This window comes from Moschus berezovskii, chromosome 28 (assembly GCF_049115385.1).
Source record: "Moschus berezovskii isolate FMDL1 chromosome 28, NW_MosBer_1.0, whole genome shotgun sequence".
NCBI classification, from domain to species: Eukaryota; Metazoa; Chordata; class Mammalia; order Artiodactyla; family Moschidae; genus Moschus; species Moschus berezovskii.
The window spans coordinates 2,009,649-2,032,751 of record NC_142487.1 but is presented as its reverse complement, the minus strand read 5'-3'; the positions used below and the strand labels follow the sequence as shown (position 1 = coordinate 2,032,751).

At 50.6% G+C, this 23,103-nt stretch overlaps 1 protein-coding gene across 2 annotated transcripts in view; it reads left to right on the top strand.

Annotated features, from left to right (window-relative positions):
- CABLES1 (Cdk5 and Abl enzyme substrate 1) overlaps positions 1 to 14,435 on the top strand; it is a 102,794-nt gene extending 88,359 nt beyond the window's left edge. For both annotated transcript variants that reach the window (XM_088833492.1, XM_055417101.2), the window contains 3 exons: positions 9,390 to 9,496; positions 11,474 to 11,681; positions 13,660 to 14,435. In XM_088833492.1, the coding sequence (XP_088689618.1) occupies positions 9,390 to 9,496; positions 11,474 to 11,681; positions 13,660 to 13,800 (456 nt within the window). In that variant the 3' untranslated portion in view covers positions 13,801 to 14,435. The remainder of the gene's footprint in view (positions 1 to 9,389; positions 9,497 to 11,473; positions 11,682 to 13,659) is intronic.
- Positions 14,436 to 23,103: the final 8,668 nt, after the last annotated feature.

The window sequence follows — 23,103 nt, the reverse complement described above, 5'->3', positions numbered from 1 at the left end:
ATATCTTTAATAAAATATGGCGCATCTACTTTGCAACCCTGATGAGCATGTGGAGGGTTATAAAGAACCTCAGCCTGGCTCCTGAGAGACTTGCTCTCTAGTAGACATGGATTCTGGGTCTGCTAGAACCAGCATTTTTGCATTGAACTTGCAGGAGAAGGAGTGGGGTAGGGGGCAGGGGTTGGATTTTGGTTTGCTCGCTTTATTTTGTGTGTTCGGTAATGGGTATAGAATGTGTCCATTCGACCAGTACTGTGAGGCCCTACTGTGTGCCAGGCCAGGTGCTACCTTATACAGCAGAGGAAAAACCAGCCACCGCCCCCATTCCTCTCGACCTTAGAGTGAGTGGAGAAGTCAGACAAGTCACTGTAGTGAGGAGGGTGAGGAGAGAGTCATCGTAGAAAAGTGGTGGGAAATGACTGACAGGGCAGGTCAGGGCTTGGACGTAGGTTTCTAGGGAGGCTGCCCTGAGGAAGTGGATCAAAAGTGAACGCTGAGGTGAGAGTGTAAGAGAGGAAAGTGTATAGTTCCCTGAATTTTCCATCCTCCACTCTGACCACATCTGTTCATTTAGAAAGTTCCCTCAGGATGTCCCTGGTGGTCCAGTGGTTAAGACTCTGTGCTTCCAATGCAGGGGACTTGGGTTCAACCCCCGGTCAGGGAACTAAGATCCACCTATACAGTGTGGCCAAAAAATGTTTAAAATTTTAATTAAATTAAAAAAGAGAAAGTTCTCTCCTTTCCATCCTGTTCTGCATCATGCCTGCTCCCAGTAAAGACAACTGCCATTCTGACTTCTGTCACCAAAGTTGGTTTTGCCTCTACTGGAGCTTCATAGGAACAGAATTGTGTCCTGTCAATATGTGCTTTTTTAAAAATCTGTCTTCATTCACACAACTTAGTATCTGTAAGTTTCACTCATGTTGCGTGAATCAGCAGTTTGTTTTTCTTAATTGCTGAGTAGGGTTCCATTGTATGGATAGACCATCACTCATTTGTCCATTCTGCTTTTGATGGACACTTGCATTTTTTACATTTACGGATATTATGAATCTTGCTGCTATGAACATTCCCATACGAGCCTTTCTGTGGACGTACATTTTCATTTCTCTTGGGTAAATACCTGGGAGTGGGCTTTCTGAGTCACAGTGGAGGTGATGCCTACCAACCAGGGTGTAGTTGAAGGTTCACGTTTGTTCTCCATTGACGATAAAGGGCCACTCATCACCACCAATGGGACGTCCCTCAAAATGGGAGGGTTCCAGGGTTGAACGTTCCCTGAGGCTGAGAAAGAAGGCTGTTATTTACAAAGTTTAAGAGGAACCCTTTGAAGCCAGCCTTGCATTCCTAGTTACAGTTGTATTTTTTTAACTTTGATCCAAGCAAGTCACTGCCAGTACTTGCCACTGTGAAAGGGCAAAGAAGTTTGAACCAAAAAAAAAAAAATTGCTGGGGCACATATGGAAATCAGATTGCAGCTGTCCCTGGGTTTTGGCCTTAAAGTGTCTACAAGGTGATGCCAGAACATGAAGACCTGTTGAAGGAGAATGGATATGTGTACATGATGGCCGGGTCCACTTGTCCCCACCCGAAACGATCACAATGTTTTTATTTGGCTATGCTCCAATATAAAATAAATGTTTGTTTTTTAAAAAAGAAAGAAAGAAAGCCCATCGAGTCTGCTGGCTACAAGCAGGTTCCTGTAGGGCCTGAGCTTCATGGTGGTTTCTCAATGAGGGGAGGGAGGGCCAGAGCCCTCCACCTCGGCTCCCCAAACCGGTGCTTCCTGCCCTGTGTGCCTCCTGGCCTGTAATTTACGTTTCACTTGACAGCGGTTATTTATCATTAGGACCTGGCAGCCAAGTTGGTAGTGGGCTTTTTTTTTTTCCTCTTTACGGGTGTGGGGAGCAATTCAGAGGAGAAAGTGAGTGAAAGAGCTGACTGAGATAAGGCCAACAAAATTAACGCTCTGCGAATGGACTTCTGGATCCTTCTCCTCTCTCAGGAAGGGCGCTCTCACAAACTGTTTTGACATCAGAAAGAATGCCGACTCACAACCGTTATGATATCTGTAGGTGTTTGCATCTCAGGGGCTTCCCAGGTGGCACTAGTGGTAAAGAATCTGCCTTCCAATGCAGGAGATGCAGGAGACGCGGGTTCGATTTGTGAATTGGGAAGATCCCCTGGAGGAGGAAATGGTAACCCACTCCAGTGTTTCTGCCTGGAGAATCCCACAGACAGAGGAGCCTGGCGGGCTACAGTCGATGGGGTCGCAGAGCTGGACACAACTGAGTGACATAGCATATTTGCATCTCAAGACATCCCTTGGCTTGACCTCTGTGAAAAACTGCCTGTTCTTTGATTTACTTAATATTACATTCTAAAGATTCCCAGAAAAGCCCCTCCTCCCATCTCAGCATCTCCCTAGGTTTATGGGAATATATCTTAGAACTTAATTTTTCAGAACAATGTGGGATGCTGAGCAGGAGGGAATAGAAAGTAATAAAAGGAAGATTAACCCAGCCTTCCGTGAGATTGGATTCTGCTTTCCCTCCTTATTTCTTTTTCGTTGAAAGCTGTCTGGGTGATGTGGGCATTTACTTACCTGTCTGCAGGTGGATTTATTGAGAAGCTACAGCAGTGTTGAGTCCAAGGGCCCCTTCCTCGCAAGGCTCTTTCCAGGCCCCCAGGTTTCAGAGTGCCTGGAGCTTATTTAATTTGGGAGACCGTCTCTAAGAAAAGTTATTCAGCATCACCAACACACCATTACTAGGCCTCTCTGGAGATTGAAAGGGGCCCTGGAACTTCCCCGCCAGTCACCTGCACAGACGCTGAGCAGTGGGGCTTTGAGGCCTGATGGCTTTTGGCGTAAGTGTTAAAATGCCTTATTGCGTCATGGTGGGTTTTGTTTTCCACTTTGGGTTTGGGTTTTATCTTTTTTTTCTTTTTGGTAAGAGCTTTATTTGCTTTTTTTTTGCTCTTGTGTTGCTCAGCTGCTCAATCATGTTCGACTCTTTACAACCCCCATGGACCGTAGCCCACCAGGCTCCTCTGTTCTTGAGATTCTCCAGGCAAGAATTTTGGAGTGGATTATCATTTTCTCCTCCAAGAGATCTTCCCGACCCAGGGATCATACTCGAGTCTCCTGTGTCTCCTGCACTGGCAAGCGGATTCATTACCACTGAGTCACCTGGGAAGCCCCAGAGCTTTATTAGTTATATAGTAGTTCACATATTGTACAACTCACATCTTTAAAGTGTGCAATTCAGTGGTTTTTAGTATATTCACAAAATTGTGCAACTATCACCACAGTCAATTTCAGAACATTTTCACCATCCCCCTAAAGAGCCCCCCATAGCCTTAACCACCCGGCCCCATCCTCTAGGCCCCAAGCAACCACTAATGTACTTTCTGTCTCCATGACTTGCCCATGGTGGACATTTCATGAAGATGGAATCATGTACTATGTGGTCATTTGCCTCTGGCCTCTTTCACTTATGTTTTCAAGGGTTATCTATGTGGCGGTGTGCATCAGTATTGTGGTTTGGGGTTTTTTTTAAACTGTTTTTTCTTGTAAAACTAATGTGAAACATTGTTTTACGTTTCACCCAAGGTGTTGTAGCATCTGCTTCCTTTCTCTGATATATCTCAGATTCTTGATGATCACACTATGAGTTTGAACGTGACACTGCACACATGGGCATCAGCTTGTGCTCTGACCACCATCTTAAGAAGCGAGTGTTTAGAAGTACATCCAAATGCAAGCTGGCTATGTGTGACCTCAGGGACCACATCTCCCCAGTGTCACTGCATGATTCCATCTTCGTGAAATATCCACCATAGGCAAGTCTATGGAGACAGAAAGTGCATTAGTGGTTGCCTGGGGCTTAAAGGGTGGAGACAGGACTCTAGAAGTTTCTGTGGTATCACGTGAATGCCTGTCACATATCTGAGGCTGTGGACATGCTTTGCATACCTGCCCAGTCCACATGATGGTATAATTCTGGAAAAGGCAGCTTTCCCTGTGTGGCTCTCCTGAAAGCAACATATTTCATGTCAGTGAGAGAACCTGAAGAGCTGCTCACCTTCAGGGGATAGGACAGAGGTTAGATCCAGGATCCTGTGTTTGGAATCGGTGGATAGAAATAGCAACAAACGCAGCCCCAGGCTGTGTTGTCCGTGCATTCATTCCTGAAGTTTCTTTGTGCCTTGCTTTCCTCTCCCTTCGTGGCACAGTGGTAGAGAACCTACCTCCCAATGCAGGAGACGTGGGTTCGATCCCTGGGTCAGGGAAGATCCACTGGTGGAGGAAATGGTAACCCCCTCTAGTGGTTTTGCCTGGAGAATCCCATGGACAAGGGAGCCTGATGAGCTACAGTCCACGGAGCCACAGTCAGACGGGACTGAGCACAGAGCACACAGCACAGGGGAAAGGAGTAACAGAGAACAGCCGGAATGCCCGGCTGTGTGAGGTTTTAGAGATTTCATGAAGGGCTAGGGCTCCGCTTTCCTTAGCGAGCATGTCATGTCTGTTTTCCGATGCCCAGTTGGGCTCGGAGCCCCGTGGACGGCAGGTGAGTGCCATGGAGGCTGTGGCTCTAGGTGTCGAAGGAGTTGCACCCATCACTGCTTGTATCTTCCGAGTCACAGGCCCTGGAAAGCGCGATTCAGGGTGAAGGGGTGGCTGCACAGCTCCCCATGTCTCCCGGGTGACAGGCAGCCCTGTGGCTGGAACCTGGCTCCTTTGGAATGTTCCTGCCCCCGGGGGCTCCTCCGACCCAAAGGCGAGCACTAGCAGAGTCAACTGCAATCTCACATCTGTTCAGAGCTGCCCTAAGAATTCCCAGGGAGATGTGAGGCCCGGAAGTGCAGGCGGAAGGAAGGAGAACCCTACCAGGCCCCGGGGGGAGCACCTTTTCTGTTGTTTCTCTGGGAATCAGACCAGCAACCTGTTAGCTTCAAGCCCCTCATTCCAGCACTGCTACTGGGGCACATGTGCCCCCCTTGACACACTCCTGCTGCCTCGCTTTCTCCCCTGCTTGCCCCCTACCCCCACCCCAAGAGGCCTTCACCTAGGGGTATCGTGGTGGCTGCTGTGGGCCAGAACCGGGCCCACATTCAGCTCCTCCATGGAGGCTCCCTCCCTTCTCTCAGGATGAGTCAAGCCTTTGTTTCTGAATAAAGCAAAGGTGTCTCGGCGTCTCCAGTAGATGTGGTAGACCCTTCCAGCCGGATCACTAGGTTGTGGCGTTACCGCTGTTTCCTGTTATCGCAGAAGGGGTGTGGGCATCAGCCCCCAGGCTGGCCTCCCTAACTCTGCCATTGTCCCCGGCAGGGCAGGCCCAGCAGGGCTCCATTCCCCCTGGACCTTCTGCGTTTTGGATGGTCTCCTCCTCCCAGCTGACCTCCCTTCTTCTTTCTGCCTCTGTGCACACACAGCGTCCCTGCAGCCAGGCAGCTGTGAGAAAGCACGTGGAAGCCATCTCTCACCCCTCCTCTGCAAATTGCGGGCACCAAGGATGGAGCTGCCTGGCCCTCACGTGCCTGCCTGGCCCAGCTGTTGGCCATTGCTGGGGCCACAAGGACCCCTGCGCTTGGCCAATCCCCTGGCCAGGAATTTGATGGCACTGAACGCAGCAGCCACCGGCTCTGTCCCAGGCCAGGAGGGGCCCACAGGCCATTTATTAGCACTTTGATTCCTAGGAACGCACGTGCAGTGGCAAAACCCAGACGGTGGGAGTCTTCATAAACTATGCAATTAGAGGGAGAGGAGACTTGGAACAAAGCATGGGCCTCCCGGTTAATTCATTCTCTCTTGAGCCTTGGGCTTCGCAGGTGGCGCTAGTGGTCAAGAACTCGCTTACCAATGCAGGAAACATAAGAGACAAGGGTTCAATCCCTGAAGTGGATTCAGAAGATCTCCTGAAGAAGGCAATGGCAATCCACTCCAGTATTCTTGCCTGGGAAATTCCATGGACAGAGGAGCCTGGCAGGCTACAGTCCGTGGGGACCCAAAGTCGGACACGACTGAGTGCGTGCACACACACACACACACATGCCACACACACACGAGCCAAACAAGCGAGTGGCTGGGGTCGCACTGCAACTCAGCCTTGAGTACTGCCCCCTCGGCTCACCCCCATCACTGGGAAGAGGACAGCTGTCTCTCGGGAAGGGGAGGAAATGTGGGGAGGTCAGCCTCTAGAGGATGTCTTAGGCTCCCTCAAGACACACAGGATCATAGCTGCTATGTTCCCAGAAAGTGTCCCCTCGAGGGAACCAGAGTTGAGGACAGCGAGGCCTGTCATCCTCTGAAATCTGACTGCAGGGTCTTCCTGGGCTCTGAGCAAGTCTTCCCATACTTGGTGCCTGACTGGTCTGGAACAGTGGCCCACAGGCACACTCTGTGTGCAAGGTCCTGTCTGGGCAAGGACCTGGAAGCAGACTGTCACTTTGGAGGCTGCCCACGCAGCCACCACGATTGCGTGCCCCACGCACCTGATCACGAGCAGCCTGCACAGTTGGTGCCCCGCAACCATCAACATAAAGCCCATGACAGAGAAGCCAGAGGAAGAAGCAGGCAGAGAGAGCTGAAACTGCCTGCACTAGTGCCTGGGTGTCGAGTGGCTGGAAACCTCCCCCAGAAGGAATCAGAGAAGGCCACCTCTGCAAGTCTGGGTGGCAGAGCCAGGATTCAGAATTCTGCCACCAAGAAAATGAATTTGAGGGCTTAATCATGTGCAGCCCTCGCTGGGGACCAAGTGCTGAGCCAGGGGTCTCATAGCATCAACTCACTGGCCTTTCCTCTACCCTCCTCTCAAGCGTCCAGCATGGAAACAAATATACATATCCATTCATCCTGCCGCCAGGAAAAATAAGCCCCTAGCTCTGTACCCCCAAGAGCTAGAATGAGGCTGCGTGTAAAAATAAAGGACCTCTCCTGTGAGGTCCAGGCTTGGGATGTCCTGAGCCCTCCTGGCCTCACCTTCAAGGCTGCAAGCTGGGCTGGGTTGTTGCTGTTCACTGGGTTGTTTTAAAGCTAGGGCTGGTCAGGAAGCAGCGTGGGAGGCCCCCAGGGCTGCATTGAAGAGATGTTAGTGTCTTTAGGGGAAACAGCTCTGCTGTCATCCCATGTCCCCCCAAAGATGTCCTGTTACAGTAGGGGTAAATGCCATCAACAAAGACAGTGTCTGCTTGTTCAGTTATGAAGTGCAGCATCCACTCAAACTAGTTTAAGAAGAAAGGCATTTTTTACAGGGTACTCAACATGCGAATCGGAGAAGGCAATGGCAAGCCACTCCAGTACTCTTGCCTAGAAAATCCCATGGATGGAGGAGCCTGATTGGCTGTAGTCCATGGGGTCGCTAAGGGTCGGACACGACTGAGCGACTTCACTTTCACTTTTTACTTTCACACATTGGAGAAGGAAATGGCAACGCACTCCAGTGTTCTTGCCTGGAGAATCCCAGGGACGGGGGAGCCTGGTGGGCTTCCGTCTATGGGGTCACACAGAGTCGGACACGACTGAAGTGACTTAGCAGCAACATGCGAAGAGTTGACTCACTGGAAAAGACTCTGACGCTGGGAGGGATTGGGGGCAGGAGGAGAAGGGGACAACAGAAAATGAGATGGCTGGATGGCATCACTGACTCGATGGACATGAGTTTGAGTGAACTCCGGGAGTTGGTGACGGACAGGGAGGCCTGGCGTGCTGTGATTCATGGGGTCGCAAAGAGTCGGACACGACTGAGCGACTGAACTGGCTGACTGACTAAAACTGCCTATCATCACTGGGGAGGCTAATGAAACAGTTGGGATTTCAGGAATGATCCCCAAACTGTGCTGCAGAACCAGGTCACCAGGGGAATGTGCACTGGCCATCAGCTCCAGATATGACAGCTCCACCTGCCTCCTCCATGGTCAGGACGCTGCCACTGCTGCCAGCTCTGGATCCATGCTGCCCTGCTGTGGTCCACACCCACAAAATGGAAACTGGGACTCCAGGACTTCTGCCATCACTCCTCTTGGCAGCAGAAAGAACAGAAGCCCATCCTGTGCTTCCACTCGGCTTTCTGACACCAGTGTGTCACCCCAGAGGAACTGGAATTGTGTGTGGAATCCTAGTTGCAAAGGAATCGGGAAGGACAGCGTGGCGTCTGGAAGGGGATTGGCTATCCAAGCCATAGTGTATAGCGAAGGGGGATGACTGGGATTTAGGCAAGTCCACCTGGGAACTTAGGGAAGATGATCCTGCAGAAGTAGCATTGCAGGTGAGGCAAAGGAGGATCTGATTTGCATAAAAACCACCTGGGCAAGATTACAGTGCTTAGAGAGAGGCCCCACCCTTAGACACTGACTCAGTGGAACAGGAGCTCAGCCCCGCTGGCTGCTGTCTCCCCATTGTCTTCTCAATAAAATTCTCCAGTGTGCTTTAGATACATTGGGTTCTCTTTGTTTGATCTTTGAGAGAAACCTGTGAAGTAGCCCAGCAGGTATTCTTATCTTGTGCAGCAAAGAGGAGGGTGAGGCTCAGGGAGGTTAAGCCACTTTTTGCAAGTTGCCTGACTCGCTGGACATGGAGCCTCCAGCCTCCGTCCGCAACCCTTTCCACCTTCAGCAGCTTGGAGCTGCTCCTGGATGCTACTAACGACTACTCTTTCAGTCTGATTCAGAAAAGGAAAGCAGTGTGCCTTTCCTCAGTGGGGACAAGCCTGGTCACCTCTCTGACCCTCTGTTTCCTCCTCCATAAGGTTAGGGTGGCTGGAAGGCACTTGCAAACTTTTCTTTTGGCAGTGGGAGGCTTCTTTCAAGAGAAGTGTGCTGAGACTTCCCTGGCAGTTCAAGTGATTAAAACTCCATGCTTCCACTGCAAGGGGCCCAATTTCCATCCCTGATCAGGAAACTAGTATCCCCCACACCAAAAAAAGGTGGAAAGAAGCATTGCATGTATCTACATGTAAGACAGAAAACAGCAGAGCTGCTGTGGTTGTCACTGAGTGAGATCCAATCATCCCTCATCCCACCTCCAGCCCCTGGAATATCCTTGCTGGGGGCTCACCTGGCTTTGGCACCCAACAAAAGATGGAGCTTCTTTGCTTGAACCTGCTCACATAATCACAAACCTCGTGACAGTCTGCCAGGCACTGACTCTGGTGGCCAGGGTTTCTAAAAGTTGCCGGGTCCTACTGATGATTGGGCTTTCGTTTCCATCCACCTGCAGGGGTCCTGCCCTGACAGGCTCCTGCATCGGGCAGAGCCCTCGAGGTGGCTCTGGCCTGGGCTCCCCGTTGCTGGTGGTGGGGGTGTTAGAAGTTGGCTGTGACTTGCACGTGATTATGACCCATGACCCATATTTTAAGGAGTGACTCGTGTGGCCCGATCTGTTTCAGACCACAGTGATTGACTACGTGAAGCCCTCCGATCTCAAGAAGGACATGAACGAGACCTTCAAGGAGAAGTTCCCTCACATTAAGTTAACACTCAGCAAAATTCGGAGGTAGGTGGGGACGGAAAATCCCACTGACAGAGGAGCCTGGCCGGCTGCAGTCCAGAGGGTCACAAAGAGTCGGACACAGCCAAGCGCACACGCACACTGGGGCTGGGCCCCCACCTGAACTTCCCCCCAGGCCCTTCCCCCAGCACACCCTGAGCTCATGCTTTGTATGCCGGCTCTTCTGTTGTTCTGGGGAAGTGAAACAGGTCATGTTCAGCTCTAATTAAAGAGGCTCGTCCGATGCTGGCTGACCAGCGCCCGGAAGTGTGAGAGCCGAGGGAGGCTGAACACGAGCTGACAAGGATCTGGGCATGGGGGAGGAGGTTGCTCATGAAGGAATCATTTCATACTCTCTATGGCTCACAGTTCAGTAAGATTTATGTTATGGAAAACTTAGAATAGGAAACGTTCGGTCCCCTGCTTCCTTAAATGCAGGCAAAACAGAAAAGAGCTGGCATTATAGGGTTTGAGATAACTCTACCCACAGTCGTCCGCCCAGAGGTGACAGCCAAGCCCTATCTGTAAGCCATCAGCAAAACAGCCAAAGCAAAATCAGGCCCCAATTTCCCCTGCAGCGGATTGGATCGGCCTTGCGGTGACCCACATCTGCCAGTCTTGCTGGGCTGGAGAGAAGCTGACCTGTGTTGTGGTGACTGTGTGCCAGGACAGTAAGAGTTCAGTGTGTGTGTGTGTGTGTGGTAGGTAATGGAGGCTAAACTATACACAATGTTGGAACACATGCTAATGTACATGTGAGTACGTATCGCAATACTGATTTGATTCTGGCATGTTCTGAGCCAAGAAATGAGAAAAATTAACTATTCATACTTGGTCTGCTGGCCAAGCAACTCTCATAAGAAGATTGGTTGCTGCACTCTTTTTTTAAAAAATTCATTTATTTTTAATTTTGGATACCTGATGAGAAGAGCCGACTCATTGGAAAAGACCCTGATGCTGGGAAAGAAGGGGGCAACAGAGGATGAGATGGTTGGATGGCATCACCAACTCAGTAGACGTGAGTTTGAGCAAGTTCCGGGAGATGGTGAAGGACAGGGAAACCTGGCATGCTGCAGTCTGTGGGGTCGCAAAGAGTCGGACATGACCGAGCAACTGAACAAGCACAAATTAGGGGATGATTGCTTTACAGTCTTGTGTTGGTTTCTGCCATACATCAGTATGAATCAGTCCTAGGTATACATATGTCCCCTCCCTCGCGGGCCTCCATCCCCTGGTTGCTGCACTCTTAGTCAAACCTCTCTTCTGCCATAGTTAGTGGCCCTAAGTGATCTTCAGCAGAGCTGATACCAAGTACCTAGTTTATCTCAGTGACTATCTCTCTGGAATGACCTTTGTTTCCTCCTGTCACTGGGAACAGCTCTATTCCATTTCCAGACCCTCAGCCATCCACTTTAGTTCACCATGGTCCTGAACCGACGTGGTCTATACAGGCTGACCAACAGAGAAGGGCCCAAAGTCCCAGTGACTTAAGTCTGTTGTTGTTCAGCCACTAAGTCCTGTCGGACTCCTTGCAACCCCAGGGACTGCAGCACGCCAGGCTTCCCTGGTCCTTCACTATCTCCGAGCTTGCTCAAACTCGTGTTCATTGAGTCAATGATGCCATCCACTCATCCCATTCTCTGTCACCCCTTTCTCCTCTTGCCATCAATCTTTCCCAGCATCAGGGTCTTTTCCAATGAGTTGACTCTTTGCATCAAGTGCCCAAAGTATTGGAGCTTCAGCGTCAGTCCTTCCAATGAATATTCAGGGTTGATTTCCTTTAGGGTTGACTGGTTTGATTTCTTAAGTGTGTTGGCCACATATAACATAAATCTTGCTTATAGAGATGGACTCCCATTCCACATCACCCTTTTGAGATTGAGAAAGAGAAGATGCTTTCAAGACAGGACAGTCTTTTTCTTTGAAGTCCCCCGAAACTCCACATTCTAACAAGACTCTTCCCTCTTTCCCGTTTTTCTGTAGCCTGAAACGAGAGATGCGGAAGCTCGCCCAGGAGGACTGTGGCCTCGAGGAGCCCACGGTGGCCATGGCCTTTGTCTACTTTGAGAAGCTCGCCCTCAAGGGAAAACTGAACAAACAGAACCGGAAGCTTTGTGCTGGCGCCTGCGTGCTCTTAGCAGCCAAAATCGGAAGTGACCTCAAAAAGCATGAAGTCAAGCATTTAATTGACGTAAGTGGCCTGAGTCCTGATTGGCTGGAGTGGGAGCACGTGCTCCAGGCCCGCATTGGTCTCTCAGAAAAGCCTGACTGGTGACCCTGCCTTGGCGAATTCTGATCCTTAGTACCGGCTGGTGGACCAGGACCATGAGGTCGGCCCTTCTGCAGCAAATGTCAGACCCCACATCTTGGGCTGTCTTAGAACAGAGAGATGGGTCCTATCTTTATTTTTTAAAAATGTTTTATCTGGGTGCAGTTGATCTACAGTGTTGTGTTAGTTTCAGGTGTACAGCGAATCAGTTACACATGTTCATAGTTTGTGCGTGTGTGCACGCTGTCACTTCAGTCACGTCTGCCTCTTTGCAGCCCTGTGGACTGTAGCCCACCAGGCTCCTCTGTCCATGGGATTCTCCAGGCAAGAGTACTGGAGTGGGTTGCCATTTTGTCCTCCAGGGGATCTTCCCTACCCAGGGATGGAACCTGCGTCACTTATGTCTTCTGCATTGGCAGGCAGGTTCTTTACCACCAGCACCACCTAAGAAGCCCCCACATATACATAGTATCCACTCTTTTTTTAGATTCTTTTTCCATATAGGCCACTACAGAAGTATTGAGCAGAGTTCCCTGGGCTATACAGTAGGTCCTTGTAATTTATCTGTGTTATATGTTCAGTTCAGTTCAGTCGCTCAGTCGTGTCCAACTCTTTGTGACCCCATGAATCACAGCACGCCAGGCCTGCCTGTCCATCACCAACTCCCGGAGTTCACTCAAACTCATGTCCATCAAGTCGGTGATGCCATCCAGCCATCTCATTCTCTGTCATCCCCTTCTCCTCCTGCCCCCAGTCCCTCCCAGCATCAGAGTCTTTTCCAGTGAGTCAACTCTTCACATGACGTTGTATGTAGTATTGTGTATGTGTCAGTCAAAATCCCCCACTGTATTACTCCCTTCCTTTCTCCTTATAGGTTTGTTTTCTACACCTGTGACTCTATTTCTGTTTTGTACATAATGTACATTTTGTACAAATGAACCTTACCATTTTTTTTAGATTCCACATACAAGCAATATCATATGTTACCTGTCTTTCTCTGTCCGGCTTCACTCAATAAGACAATCTCTAGGTCCACCCGTGCTGCTGCAAAAGGCATTATTTCCTTCTTTTTATGGCTAGGTAATATTCCATTGTATATGTGTACCACATCTTCTTTATCCAGTCCTCTGCTGATGGACAGTTAGCTTGCTTCCATGTCTTAGCTACTGTAAATAGCACTGCAATGAACACTGAGATGCATGTATCTTTTTGAATTATGATTTCCTCTGGGTATATGCCCAGGAATAGAATTGCTGGGTCTAATGGTAGCTCTGTTTTTGGTTTTTTAAAGAAACCTCCATTCTGTTCACCATAGTGGTTGTACCAGTTTGCATTCCCACCAACAGTGTAGGAGTGTTCCCTTTTCTCCACATTCTCTCCAGCATTTATTGTTTGTAGACTTTTTGATGTCCTTGCTTTTAAAGTAGAATGTCATCAAAGCAAGACAACACTGACCTTCTTAGACAGTTATATGAATGCCTGTTTTAAAATCCAGTGTATTCAGGGACTTCCATGGTGGTCCAGTGGCTAAGACTCCATGCTCCCACAGCAAGTTTCCGTGGTTCGATCCCTGGCCAGGGAACTAGATCCCACATGCTGCAACTAAGACCTGGTGCAGCCAGATAAATAAATAATTTGAAAACCCACTGAGATCGTAAGATTATTGAGGGATTAAATGAAGTCATTTGATGTATGTCAGGCTCCCGGCAGCCTGTGGATCCTCAGGAGGTATGAGTCCTTCTGCCCTAGGACTGCGAGCAGGAAACACAGCTGACACCTCCCTTTCTTCCTCCACAGTCTTGACCATAATGGATATGGATATAGAGGCTCCACGTGGAAAAAACCTAGGATTTTTATTTCAAGGCTAAAAGGCTTTTGGCTTTTTTACATTTTGTTGCAGAAACTGGAAGAGAAGTTCCGGCTGAATCGACGAGAACTGATCGCCTTTGAGTTTCCAGTGCTGGTGGCCTTGGAGTTTGCCCTTCACCTCCCAGAGCACGAAGTTATGCCCCACTACAGACGCCTGGTCCAGAGCTCCTAGCACAGGCCTCCTGGGAGGGCCGGGGACCATTTCTTCTGAGCCCCGAGTGGTAGCGCCATACTACTGGAAATGCAAAACTAGAACGCAACATTGCAAACTTTTTTTCCTCTCAACATTTGTTTCTGTACAGAAGCCGTACCGGGAACTTTTCAGGGAGTCTTCCATCTGGCCAGACGAGATGGGCAGTGAGCTGATTACTGCTCAACCAGGAAGGGGAGACGCGTTCAGGAGATGGCTGCCCCCTAGCACAAGTACGAGTCCCTTGCTGGCCCCTCTGGGACTTCCTCGAAGCCACACCCAGACCTTGCAGGCGTGGTCCAGGGCCTTCTCTCAGGACCCGTTTCAACTCGGAGTGTGAAGTTCTAGAGCAGATCGGGGAAGAGAATTCGTGGAAGTAGGGGGAAAGCTTCTAGAAGATTCCCTCACTGTATCAAAAGAGCGTGCCAACCTATTTTTGTAGCCGCTGTTGGAAGTGCACTTTCCCTTGGAGGAGTGTATGGAGAAGTGTGAGAGTGTGTGTGTTTGAGAGACGCCGAATCAGCCTCCACCTGCAAAGCCAGCCCCACCCGTGGACCCCAGCCTGGAGTTATACTGACCGTCGGCAATTATTTCTAAATAAATCTCTGGATAACCATCACTCTCTCCAAACCAGATGGATATCCTCTGCCCTTAGAAAATCATATAGTTTCTGTTCCTGCTCCCGTCACCACTAACAGGACAGAGGCGACAAGCTATCACTGTCAGATGGGCTGTGTGGAAAGGTATGGCGTGTGGCACTCTGTACCTTTCCACTGTCACACCTTGGGTGCGCATTGAACCATCGCATTTTTCTCCTGTGGACACGCTGGGGTTGGGCTCCGCAGTGTGTATTCCTGTGCTCTATGTTAGAGTGCATCGCAGGCACGTTTCTGTGCTATCTATCTATATCTATCTATATGGATATATATAAAGTGTTTTATAAAATCCAGAATAGGGGTAAGACGCATGATTGGTGTTTTGAGACTTTTTGACAGCTGGGACAAACTGCGTCTTGAGCTGAGGTTAAGTCAATCAAAGAGGCAGCAACTCTTAGCATCACCATGTCCCTGGGGCTATTAGCGCAGAGGTTTCATTGCAACTTGTACCGATTTACTGGGGCAACCTGTATGGAGGCTCCTCAATGTATCATCACCTCGTAGCTGCCAGAGAGAGGTGCCTGCTGGGATTCACCTGACACAAGGAAGCCTGTGGCCCTGTAAAAAGAGAATTAAAATATTTTATGATTTCTATACCCGTGTATGTGTAGACACGTGTCAGCAGTCACTCCTCACCATGCCTTACGGATGCCACCAGCTCCTCCTCAATCCCACATACAGATTTGGAGCTTCTCATCCCAGAGAAGGGACGATGGGGGAACAGAGTGTACCCAGCTTTACGTAGCGGGGTTTGAAAGAATCTGACAGTCACAGGTTGGAGGAAATCAAGGAGTGGTGGGGGAGAGAGCAAACAGGACAAGTAACCAAGTTTAGTCCTAAATATTTTGCAAACAGATTTCCTTAACTGCGTTCAGTTGTGAGATGATTTTGTCGGGAGGTATGATGAACATGACCTCTTTGGCCTGATTCGTCAATTACTAGTTGAAAGTGTTAGTCACTCAGTCATGTCTGACTCTTTACAACCTCATGAACTGTAGCCTACCAGGTTCCTCTGTCCGTGGAATTCTCCAGACAAGAATACTAGAGTAGGTAACCATTCCCTTCTCCAGGGGATCTTCCTGACCTAGGGATTGAACCCAGGTCTCCTGCATTGCAGGTGGATTCTTTACCATCTGAGCCACCAGGGAAGTTCTGCCATGAGGGCCTGCAGGTGAAAGGCCTTACATAGACTCCAGGTCACTTATATCTAGAAATTGCCTGCAGGTGGCTCCCTGCCGTCCATCCACCTTGAGTTTCCTGCCAAGCTTGGGGGGACGTCCAATGGGTGACACAGGCCACCAGCTCAGATGTGTGTTGTGCTATACCCTGCAGCCTCCCCCTGTCTTAAAGTCAGGCTAACATTCTTTGGTTTGGGGCAGTTTGGATTTTGGCATTTAGGAGGTAGACTTATGAAGTTGTGGGTCTATTTTTTAAAAACTTAATTTAAAAGTTTATTTTGACCTGTGGGTCTGTTAAGTGAGGAGTTTATTACGGGAGGGAGGCTTAGAATGAAAGATGTTGTCCAGGGCTCTCTTTTCTTTTCCCTGTCCATTTCATGAGCTTTCTGAAGGGAAAGGAGAACCAGGTGGAGATTAGGGGACCAGGGTCACTGCTGGAGCCTCCCTGTGACTTGGTGCCTTCCAATCACTTCCCATCCTCGGCCTTTGGTGCAGAGTCATGGGGGCAGCCTGAGCCTGTGTGGAGAGAAGGCAGACTATTCTAGAAGATCCTGAGGCTCTGCCCCCTTCCACCCTCCACCACAGGGGCAAGTTCAGGCCCCTTGCAGCCCCTGCTCCCTGAAGGGCTGCCTGAAGCCTCTGCAGTTCTCCCAAAGGCCACATGTGTGGGGAAGCCCACCACAGCCACATGCCCGTGGGGACAGCAGGAAACCGCTTCACCTGACTTAGTTTCCCCAGCCTGGCCTGATGGACTGGGGGTGCTCTCTTCTGGTGGCCTGACTGTGAAGTCTTGTTAGAGCCGGAAGCCAGGGAAGCAGCCGGCATGTCCCAAAGCCATGGGCCCCGCTGTGTGCCCTGCCAGGAAGGGTCAGTCTCCCGCCCCCTAAAAGCCTGGGAACCTCAGCCCAGTGACACTTAGTAGGGACCCTCCTTTCCCTTCTACCCGCACCCCTGCCTCAGTCAAACCTACCCTCAAGCAAGCAACCCACATACAACACAAAGCTGTTCATTTTCCTTGGCTTTTTTTTTTCTGATGAGAAACTCCTCTGTTCTTCCTGTGGTCCACCCAGCAGGCCCATCTGGGGCCACCCTTACCCTACACAAGTCCTCCATAGCCCTGCCTTGCTGATGCAGGCACAGGGGTGGCAGAAGGTGCCAGTCCCCTGCACACCCCAGCAGCACACAGGTCTGTTTACTGCCCTCACTGCTGAACTGTCTCTCCCAGACATTTCTGGTGCAGTGCTGAATGGCCAGCCCTCACCCCCCACCCCCTGGCTTCCTCTATAACTCATTTTCCCTGAAGTCTTCTCGTCTCCCTTGCAATCTGCACGTGAGGAGGCGGGGCAGGCTGGGACAGAGTAGGTTTGAGCCAAGTAGTTTTCATTACCCATTAATTGCAGTATCGGTCCAGCAATAGAAGGAGTTCTTTGAAGAGAGAGGTTTCTGGGGGAGCAGCCCAGAGTCTTCCCTCCTCCAGAGACAGCCTGAGTTCATCTGGGGGCTGTCAGGACACTTGCTGACCAGGTCCCAGCGGAGGGCCCGACAGGGGAGGAAACATCCACACAATAAATCTGGGTCACTTACTGTCAACACTAATGTAAACGTGGCTTCCAGGAGGGCAAGTGCAAAGCAAGAGATGAGCCAAAAAGCTCTAAGAGAAGAAAATAATAATTGAAGGGCATGGTACTGCCCAAGCAGGGAGTGCTAGCTCTGACAACCCACACTGCATCAAGACTAATATCTAAATAGATATTCTAGAAGGTCTGCAAACACAGGGCTGACTGAACCCTGAAGACACCTGGCGAGGATGGTGCTGTGTATCATCTCCTACTTCCATCTTGCTGCTCAAAGTGTGGTCTGAGGACCAGAGCGTCAGCATCCCCTGGGGCCTTACGACACATGCAGAATCTGCACCTCAACAAGGTTCCATGGACATTTGTATGCATTAAAATCTGAGAGGTGCAATTCCTCCATATACGCATGTGAGTGAAATTCACTCAGTCGTGTCCAGCTCTTTGCGACCCCGTGGACTGTAGCTTACCAGGCTCCTCTGTCCTTGGACTTCTCCAGATAAGGATACTGGAGTGGGGAGCCATTCCCGTCTCCAGGGGATCTTCCTGACCCAGGGATTGAACCTGGGTCTCCTCCAGTAACATGACCAGGGCACCCCAAAATTAAGGGGACTTCCTCAGTGGTCCAATGGTTAAGACGACTTTCCAATGCAGGGAGTACGGGTTCCATCCCGAGTTGGGGAGCTAAGATCCCACGTGCCTCATGGCCAATAGACCAAAGCAAAAGCCATAAACAATACTGTAACAAATTCAGTAAAGACTTTAAAAATGGCCCACATAAAAAACAATCAAAAAAAGAAAAGCAGAAGATCACAGTGAGGCTAACGTGGCCAGGGTGGTTGTCCGCCAGCATTCAATCCATCAGCTTCTCATTGTGCACGTGTGTGGATTTTCCACAAGGTGGTACAATTAACACAAATTCTCTTTGCCCCTCTGCTCCACATGTGCGTTGGCTGCTGTCCCCCCGGTCACTGTATGGCTAGGAAATGCACGTTTATTTTGCTCTGAGGCGAAGCCAAGTTCACCTTGGGCAGGCCATCAGCTGGCAGCGAGACCCACTTCACAAGGTAGAGCCAAGGAATGGCTTAGGGCTTAGAGCTGTTGGAGACAATTCGTGCCTCAGCCCCCAAGCGTCATGTACAGCACTTGGGCCCTCATCAGAGGTGCAGAGAGGCCCTTTCACAGTCATTAACTCTTACTCTAGACCACAGGGATCATGAGGGCAGGAACGGTATCTGCCGCCATACCCCTACGCACCCAGCACAGCACCTGGCACGTGCAATTTGCCACGTAAACATTGGTTGTGTCAAATAAACCATCACGAAAGAGTTACCCCCCTGGGCAGGCTGTTCTCAGCATGTGATGATGCTTGACACATGCTTGCTCAGTTGTGTCCAACTCATTGCGACCCCATGGACTATAGCCCCCCAGGCCCCTCTGTCCATGGAATTCTCCAGGTCAGAATACTGGAGTGGGTAGCTGTTCCCTTCTACAGGGGATCTTCCCAACCCAGGGATGGAACCTGGGTCTCCTGCATTTCAGGCAGATTCTTCACTGTCTGAACCACCAGGGAAGCCCATTAGAAAGGCAGGAGCAGTTTTCTAGGGGACATGGCGGGCAAGAGGTTTTTTGGGAAGAGCAACAGCCAGAAACAGGAGGGCCCATATCAGAAAGGATGACTTGCAGCAGCAGCAGCCAGTTGAAAGTCCAGAGGGGGCAACCCTGGGAAAGGAAAGAGAGAAGCAAAGGAGAAGACTTTGGGGCCAGCAGACCAGGGGACCTCCAGCCAGACACTGAAGGGTGCTGGCCTGCTGCTGCTGCTAAGTCGCTTCAGTCGTGTCCGACTCTGTGCAACTCCATAGACGGCAGCCCACCAGTCTCTCCTGTCCCTGGGATTCTCCAGGTAAGAACACTGGAGTGGGTTGCCATTTCCTTCTCCAATGCATGAAAGTGAAGTCACTCAGTCGTGTCCAACTCTTAGCAACCCCATGACTGCAGCCTACCAGGCTCCTCCGTCCATGGGATTTTCCAGGCAAGAGTACTGGAGTGGGATGCCATCGCCTTCTCCGGCTGGCCTGCTAGGGGGCCTTAATGCCTCCCATCAGAGAGGTTCAGGAGGCTCAAATGAGATGCTGCAAGAAACACCCGTAGGTGAGCCATAAATGGCCATCATCAATTTTATAACTGAACTTAACTGAGTTAGCAAAAAATAAAAAGCCCTGCTCTATAGGGGAAGCTATTGGAGCACAGATATGTCTAGGACCAGAGAAGGAAGGTACACTGACTCATTTGGGTTCCCAGGGTAGGTGACCCAGCGTCTCCATGGACGGCACAGCTGTGTGGCTGCACCCTGCCCAGGTGCCCAGTTGAGGAGGTGCTGGGAGGCTGTGATTCAGCCTTAGCTTCACTCACCAAATTGTGTCCAAGGCACAAGTGTGGAGGAAGGGACACCTCTCTGACTGTTGTGCTCAGGCAGCTGGGTAAAGGCAGATCTACTCCTGACCCTTCAGAGGAGCTGGGTGATGGGAGGGCAGCGGGCAGAGGGTAGGGATGGAGGATTCACCAGGGCCCCATGTGTCCAATGAGATGAGCCCCATCCTATGAGGGAGCTGGCTGCTAGAGCCCTGGGGTGCAGCTGGGTTACGTGGTCCCTCAGAGGACCAGGAGGCCATGCTATCTATGGTCAAGGGTGTAGAGCGTGGATGAGCTCCCTAGAAATCCAGGGGAAATGGAACAGCTCTGAGCAAGGCAAGCAGAGGTGGGCTGGGGCTGAAGAGCAGAGACACAGCAAGGACTGACCTGCCTCAGCTACCAGCCGGGGGGAGAAGAGGGTGGTGGTAGAACTAGAGCAAAGTGGATATGAAGAAGTGCAGCAGGGTGCAGGGCCCAACTCTCAAGGCATCTTCATCTGGTGGAGGCCGGGCAGGTGGTCACCTCTTGGAAGGAGTTTGGAGAAGCCCAGTGACACCTGGGAGTCCTATTTCACCTTGACTTTCAGATGCTCTCCTAGCACCTCCCCCTTCCCACACAAGGTCACTTTCCTGAAGGCTAAAGAAGGAAAGACAAAGAAGACCTGAAGTCAGCACTTTACCCCCTGAGACTGAGGTGGGGGCACGGACATTGTCAAGGAGGGGCCTTCTGCTCACTGAACCCCCCAAGCAAAGCCAGCACCGCGCTTGGCCACTGGGTCAATTTCACCCAGAGTTCCAGGCTCCACTCACCAGCTTGGCCTGAGTCAGACCAACCAGGCCCTGGGCTGCAGAGCTTGGAGTAAGAGCCAAGGGCTGAGATCACTTGCTCTTGCCCACGATGGACCCTAGGCATGCATTCAGATATCAGGAGACTCGGAGAGATGACAAGAAAGTGTCTTTCTGCAACAACGTGCTGTGTGCTGATTCCATTTCCTGCTCCCAGTCAGTCTGTTTCGTTCCAGCCGGAAGTGTCCTCCTGATTTCCATGGCATTTCACTCACTGACTCTCCCCCACTCACCCCCAGGGAGTCGCTCCTTTCTTGTCCCCACGGCTGGGCAAACACTGGTGCTGACTACCCTTTGGGGACCCAGGATCTGGGAGAGGCAGCAGATGGGCACTGGGTACCTTGCCGCTTCTTTAAACCCAAATTATCCCCAAGTGCTGACCTCCGGTACTGGACGGGGAGATAATGAGGCCTCTGTGGCATCCAGGCTTGGCTCAGTGAGTCCTGCTTCCCAAGGCAGGTTGCAGGAATGAGTAGGAGGGGAGGAAGGGGCATCAGCAGGCAAAGAAGAGTTTTTTTGTTTGTTTCTTGTTTTTGTTTTTTTTTTTGAGAAGTGGAGTCGTGAACAGGAGGAAAGAGCTAGGGCAGAAGTTTGAGGCTGAGAATCAAACCTACCCACACTCAGCCTAGACAGAGGGAAGTGAAACTACACCTTACTGCCTGAAGTCACAAGTCACAAGACGGGGCCCTTCCACTGTCTGTATTGGCATTTCTTTACTCTTAGGGGACTGTCCTCCCAAGCAGAGTGTTTCCTACAGAAACCTCCCCCGCAAGACAGCTGTTCTGTGAAAAGCATCACCTGTTTATCCCTAAAGATTTTTCAAGCCCATCACCTTGCCATCTCCGCCCAACCTGGACTGTGGGATTCTGACCCAACACGGATGTTCAGTCGCTCAGTCGTGTCCGGCTCTTTGAACTGATCCGTGATTACCTGATTTTACTCCCTACCTGAGATACAACCATCAAACCAAACTTGCAATTCTTGGCAAGCTCTGACCTTGCCTTCCTGGTTCTGAATTCCAGATATTGCTGTTCTGCCCTCCGGGCCAGGGCAGCAGCTGGCACCCTCGACTTTGTCTCTTTAGTGGGTGTGTTGGTGATACCTGGGGAGCGTGCTGGTGACGGGGTTAAAGAGAGAAGTCAAGTTCAGCATTCGTTTGGTTCTCCTTTTTTGTTGTTGTTGTGTTGAAAGACTTGAGGGTATTTAAAGCCAGTTGTCAGGGAAAGTTTAAATAACCAAGAGAGGGCAGCTCGGCCTCCTGAGGAGGCAGGGGGCGCTGAAATCAAAATGAGCAGCAGGGAGGGACTTCTCCACAGGGAAAAGCAGGGGTGAGGTGAGCTCAGGGGAGCGGGTTTTTCCGGAAGAGATTGGGAAGGTGACAGTTCTCACCTGAGAGCTTCCATTTTCCCTTTAAGTAAGAGATGGGTGTTGTGTTAAGTCTCTCAGCCGTGTCCGACTCTTTGCGACCCCATGGGCTGTAGCCCGCCAGGCTCCTCTGTCCGTGGGATTCTCCAGGCAAGGATACTGGATACTGGAGTGGGTGGCCATTTCATTCTTTAGGACATCTTCCCAACCCAGGGATTGAACCCGGGTCTCCTGCATTGCAGGCAGATTTTTACCATCTGAGCCACCAGGGAAGCCCAAGAGAGTGTAAGTGTTTGCAAAAGTTGGGAACATGAACCATCCTGAGCCACCATGGTTTCGGTGGTGCAGAGAGCCATCAGAGACTGGCACTTGTGAACGTGTAGAGAACGTAATCCACCCTGTTCCATAACTTCCTAAAGAAATGAATTAAGGTTTCTAGGTACCTTCACACTCACTGGGATATGTGAGTGCTAAGAGATTTTAAAGTCACTTTACCTCCTCGTCACACTCCATTTACTTGGATACCCCAAGTCCCCTGCCACAGAAAGCCAACCACGAGGGAAAGTCCCAGGTGATGATAAGACTCAACAGTAACATTTCTGGCTTATGATGTGCTGGGTGCCATGCTAAGCCCCATCCATTCACAGATGGTCTATACATGGTACACGCACATATATATACATACATATGTAGTGAATGCATGTTTGCATATACTTAGACACACACACATATAACTTTTTCCCATTTAAGTATTTCCACAAATCTCTGAAACTAGTTTACCCCTCCCGTTTTAAAGAACTGGGGCTCCATGGGGCCCCTCCACTCCTGCCCAGAACCCCCTGTCCAACAGAGGCAGCCACGACCCCCTTAACCAAGGGGGCTGGGGGAAAGGCAGGTAGAGAATTCTCAATATTGAAGAATCAGCTTCAGAATGAAAGTGAAGAAAGAAAATAAATTCCCTGTCTGAGGACAAAGTGGATTTACTGTCTGGTCTCCCACTGGGGGCAAAGTTGATTTGATGGAAGGCCACCGAATAATCCCCAGGGCGGGGTTGGGAGAGGGGACACGCAACAACAAGCTGCCAGCCCCTCCCCTCCCCTGCTCTTCCCTCCCCCCCACCCCCTCAGGGAAGCACAGGCCCTCAAGCCTCCCCGCTTCAAGGGCCAGCGCAGCCCCTGCCCACAGACCCCTGGACTGTCCCCAGTGTGCTGAGGGGCCTGGGCAGTGCTGTACCCTCTAGGAAGTTGGGAAAAACTCC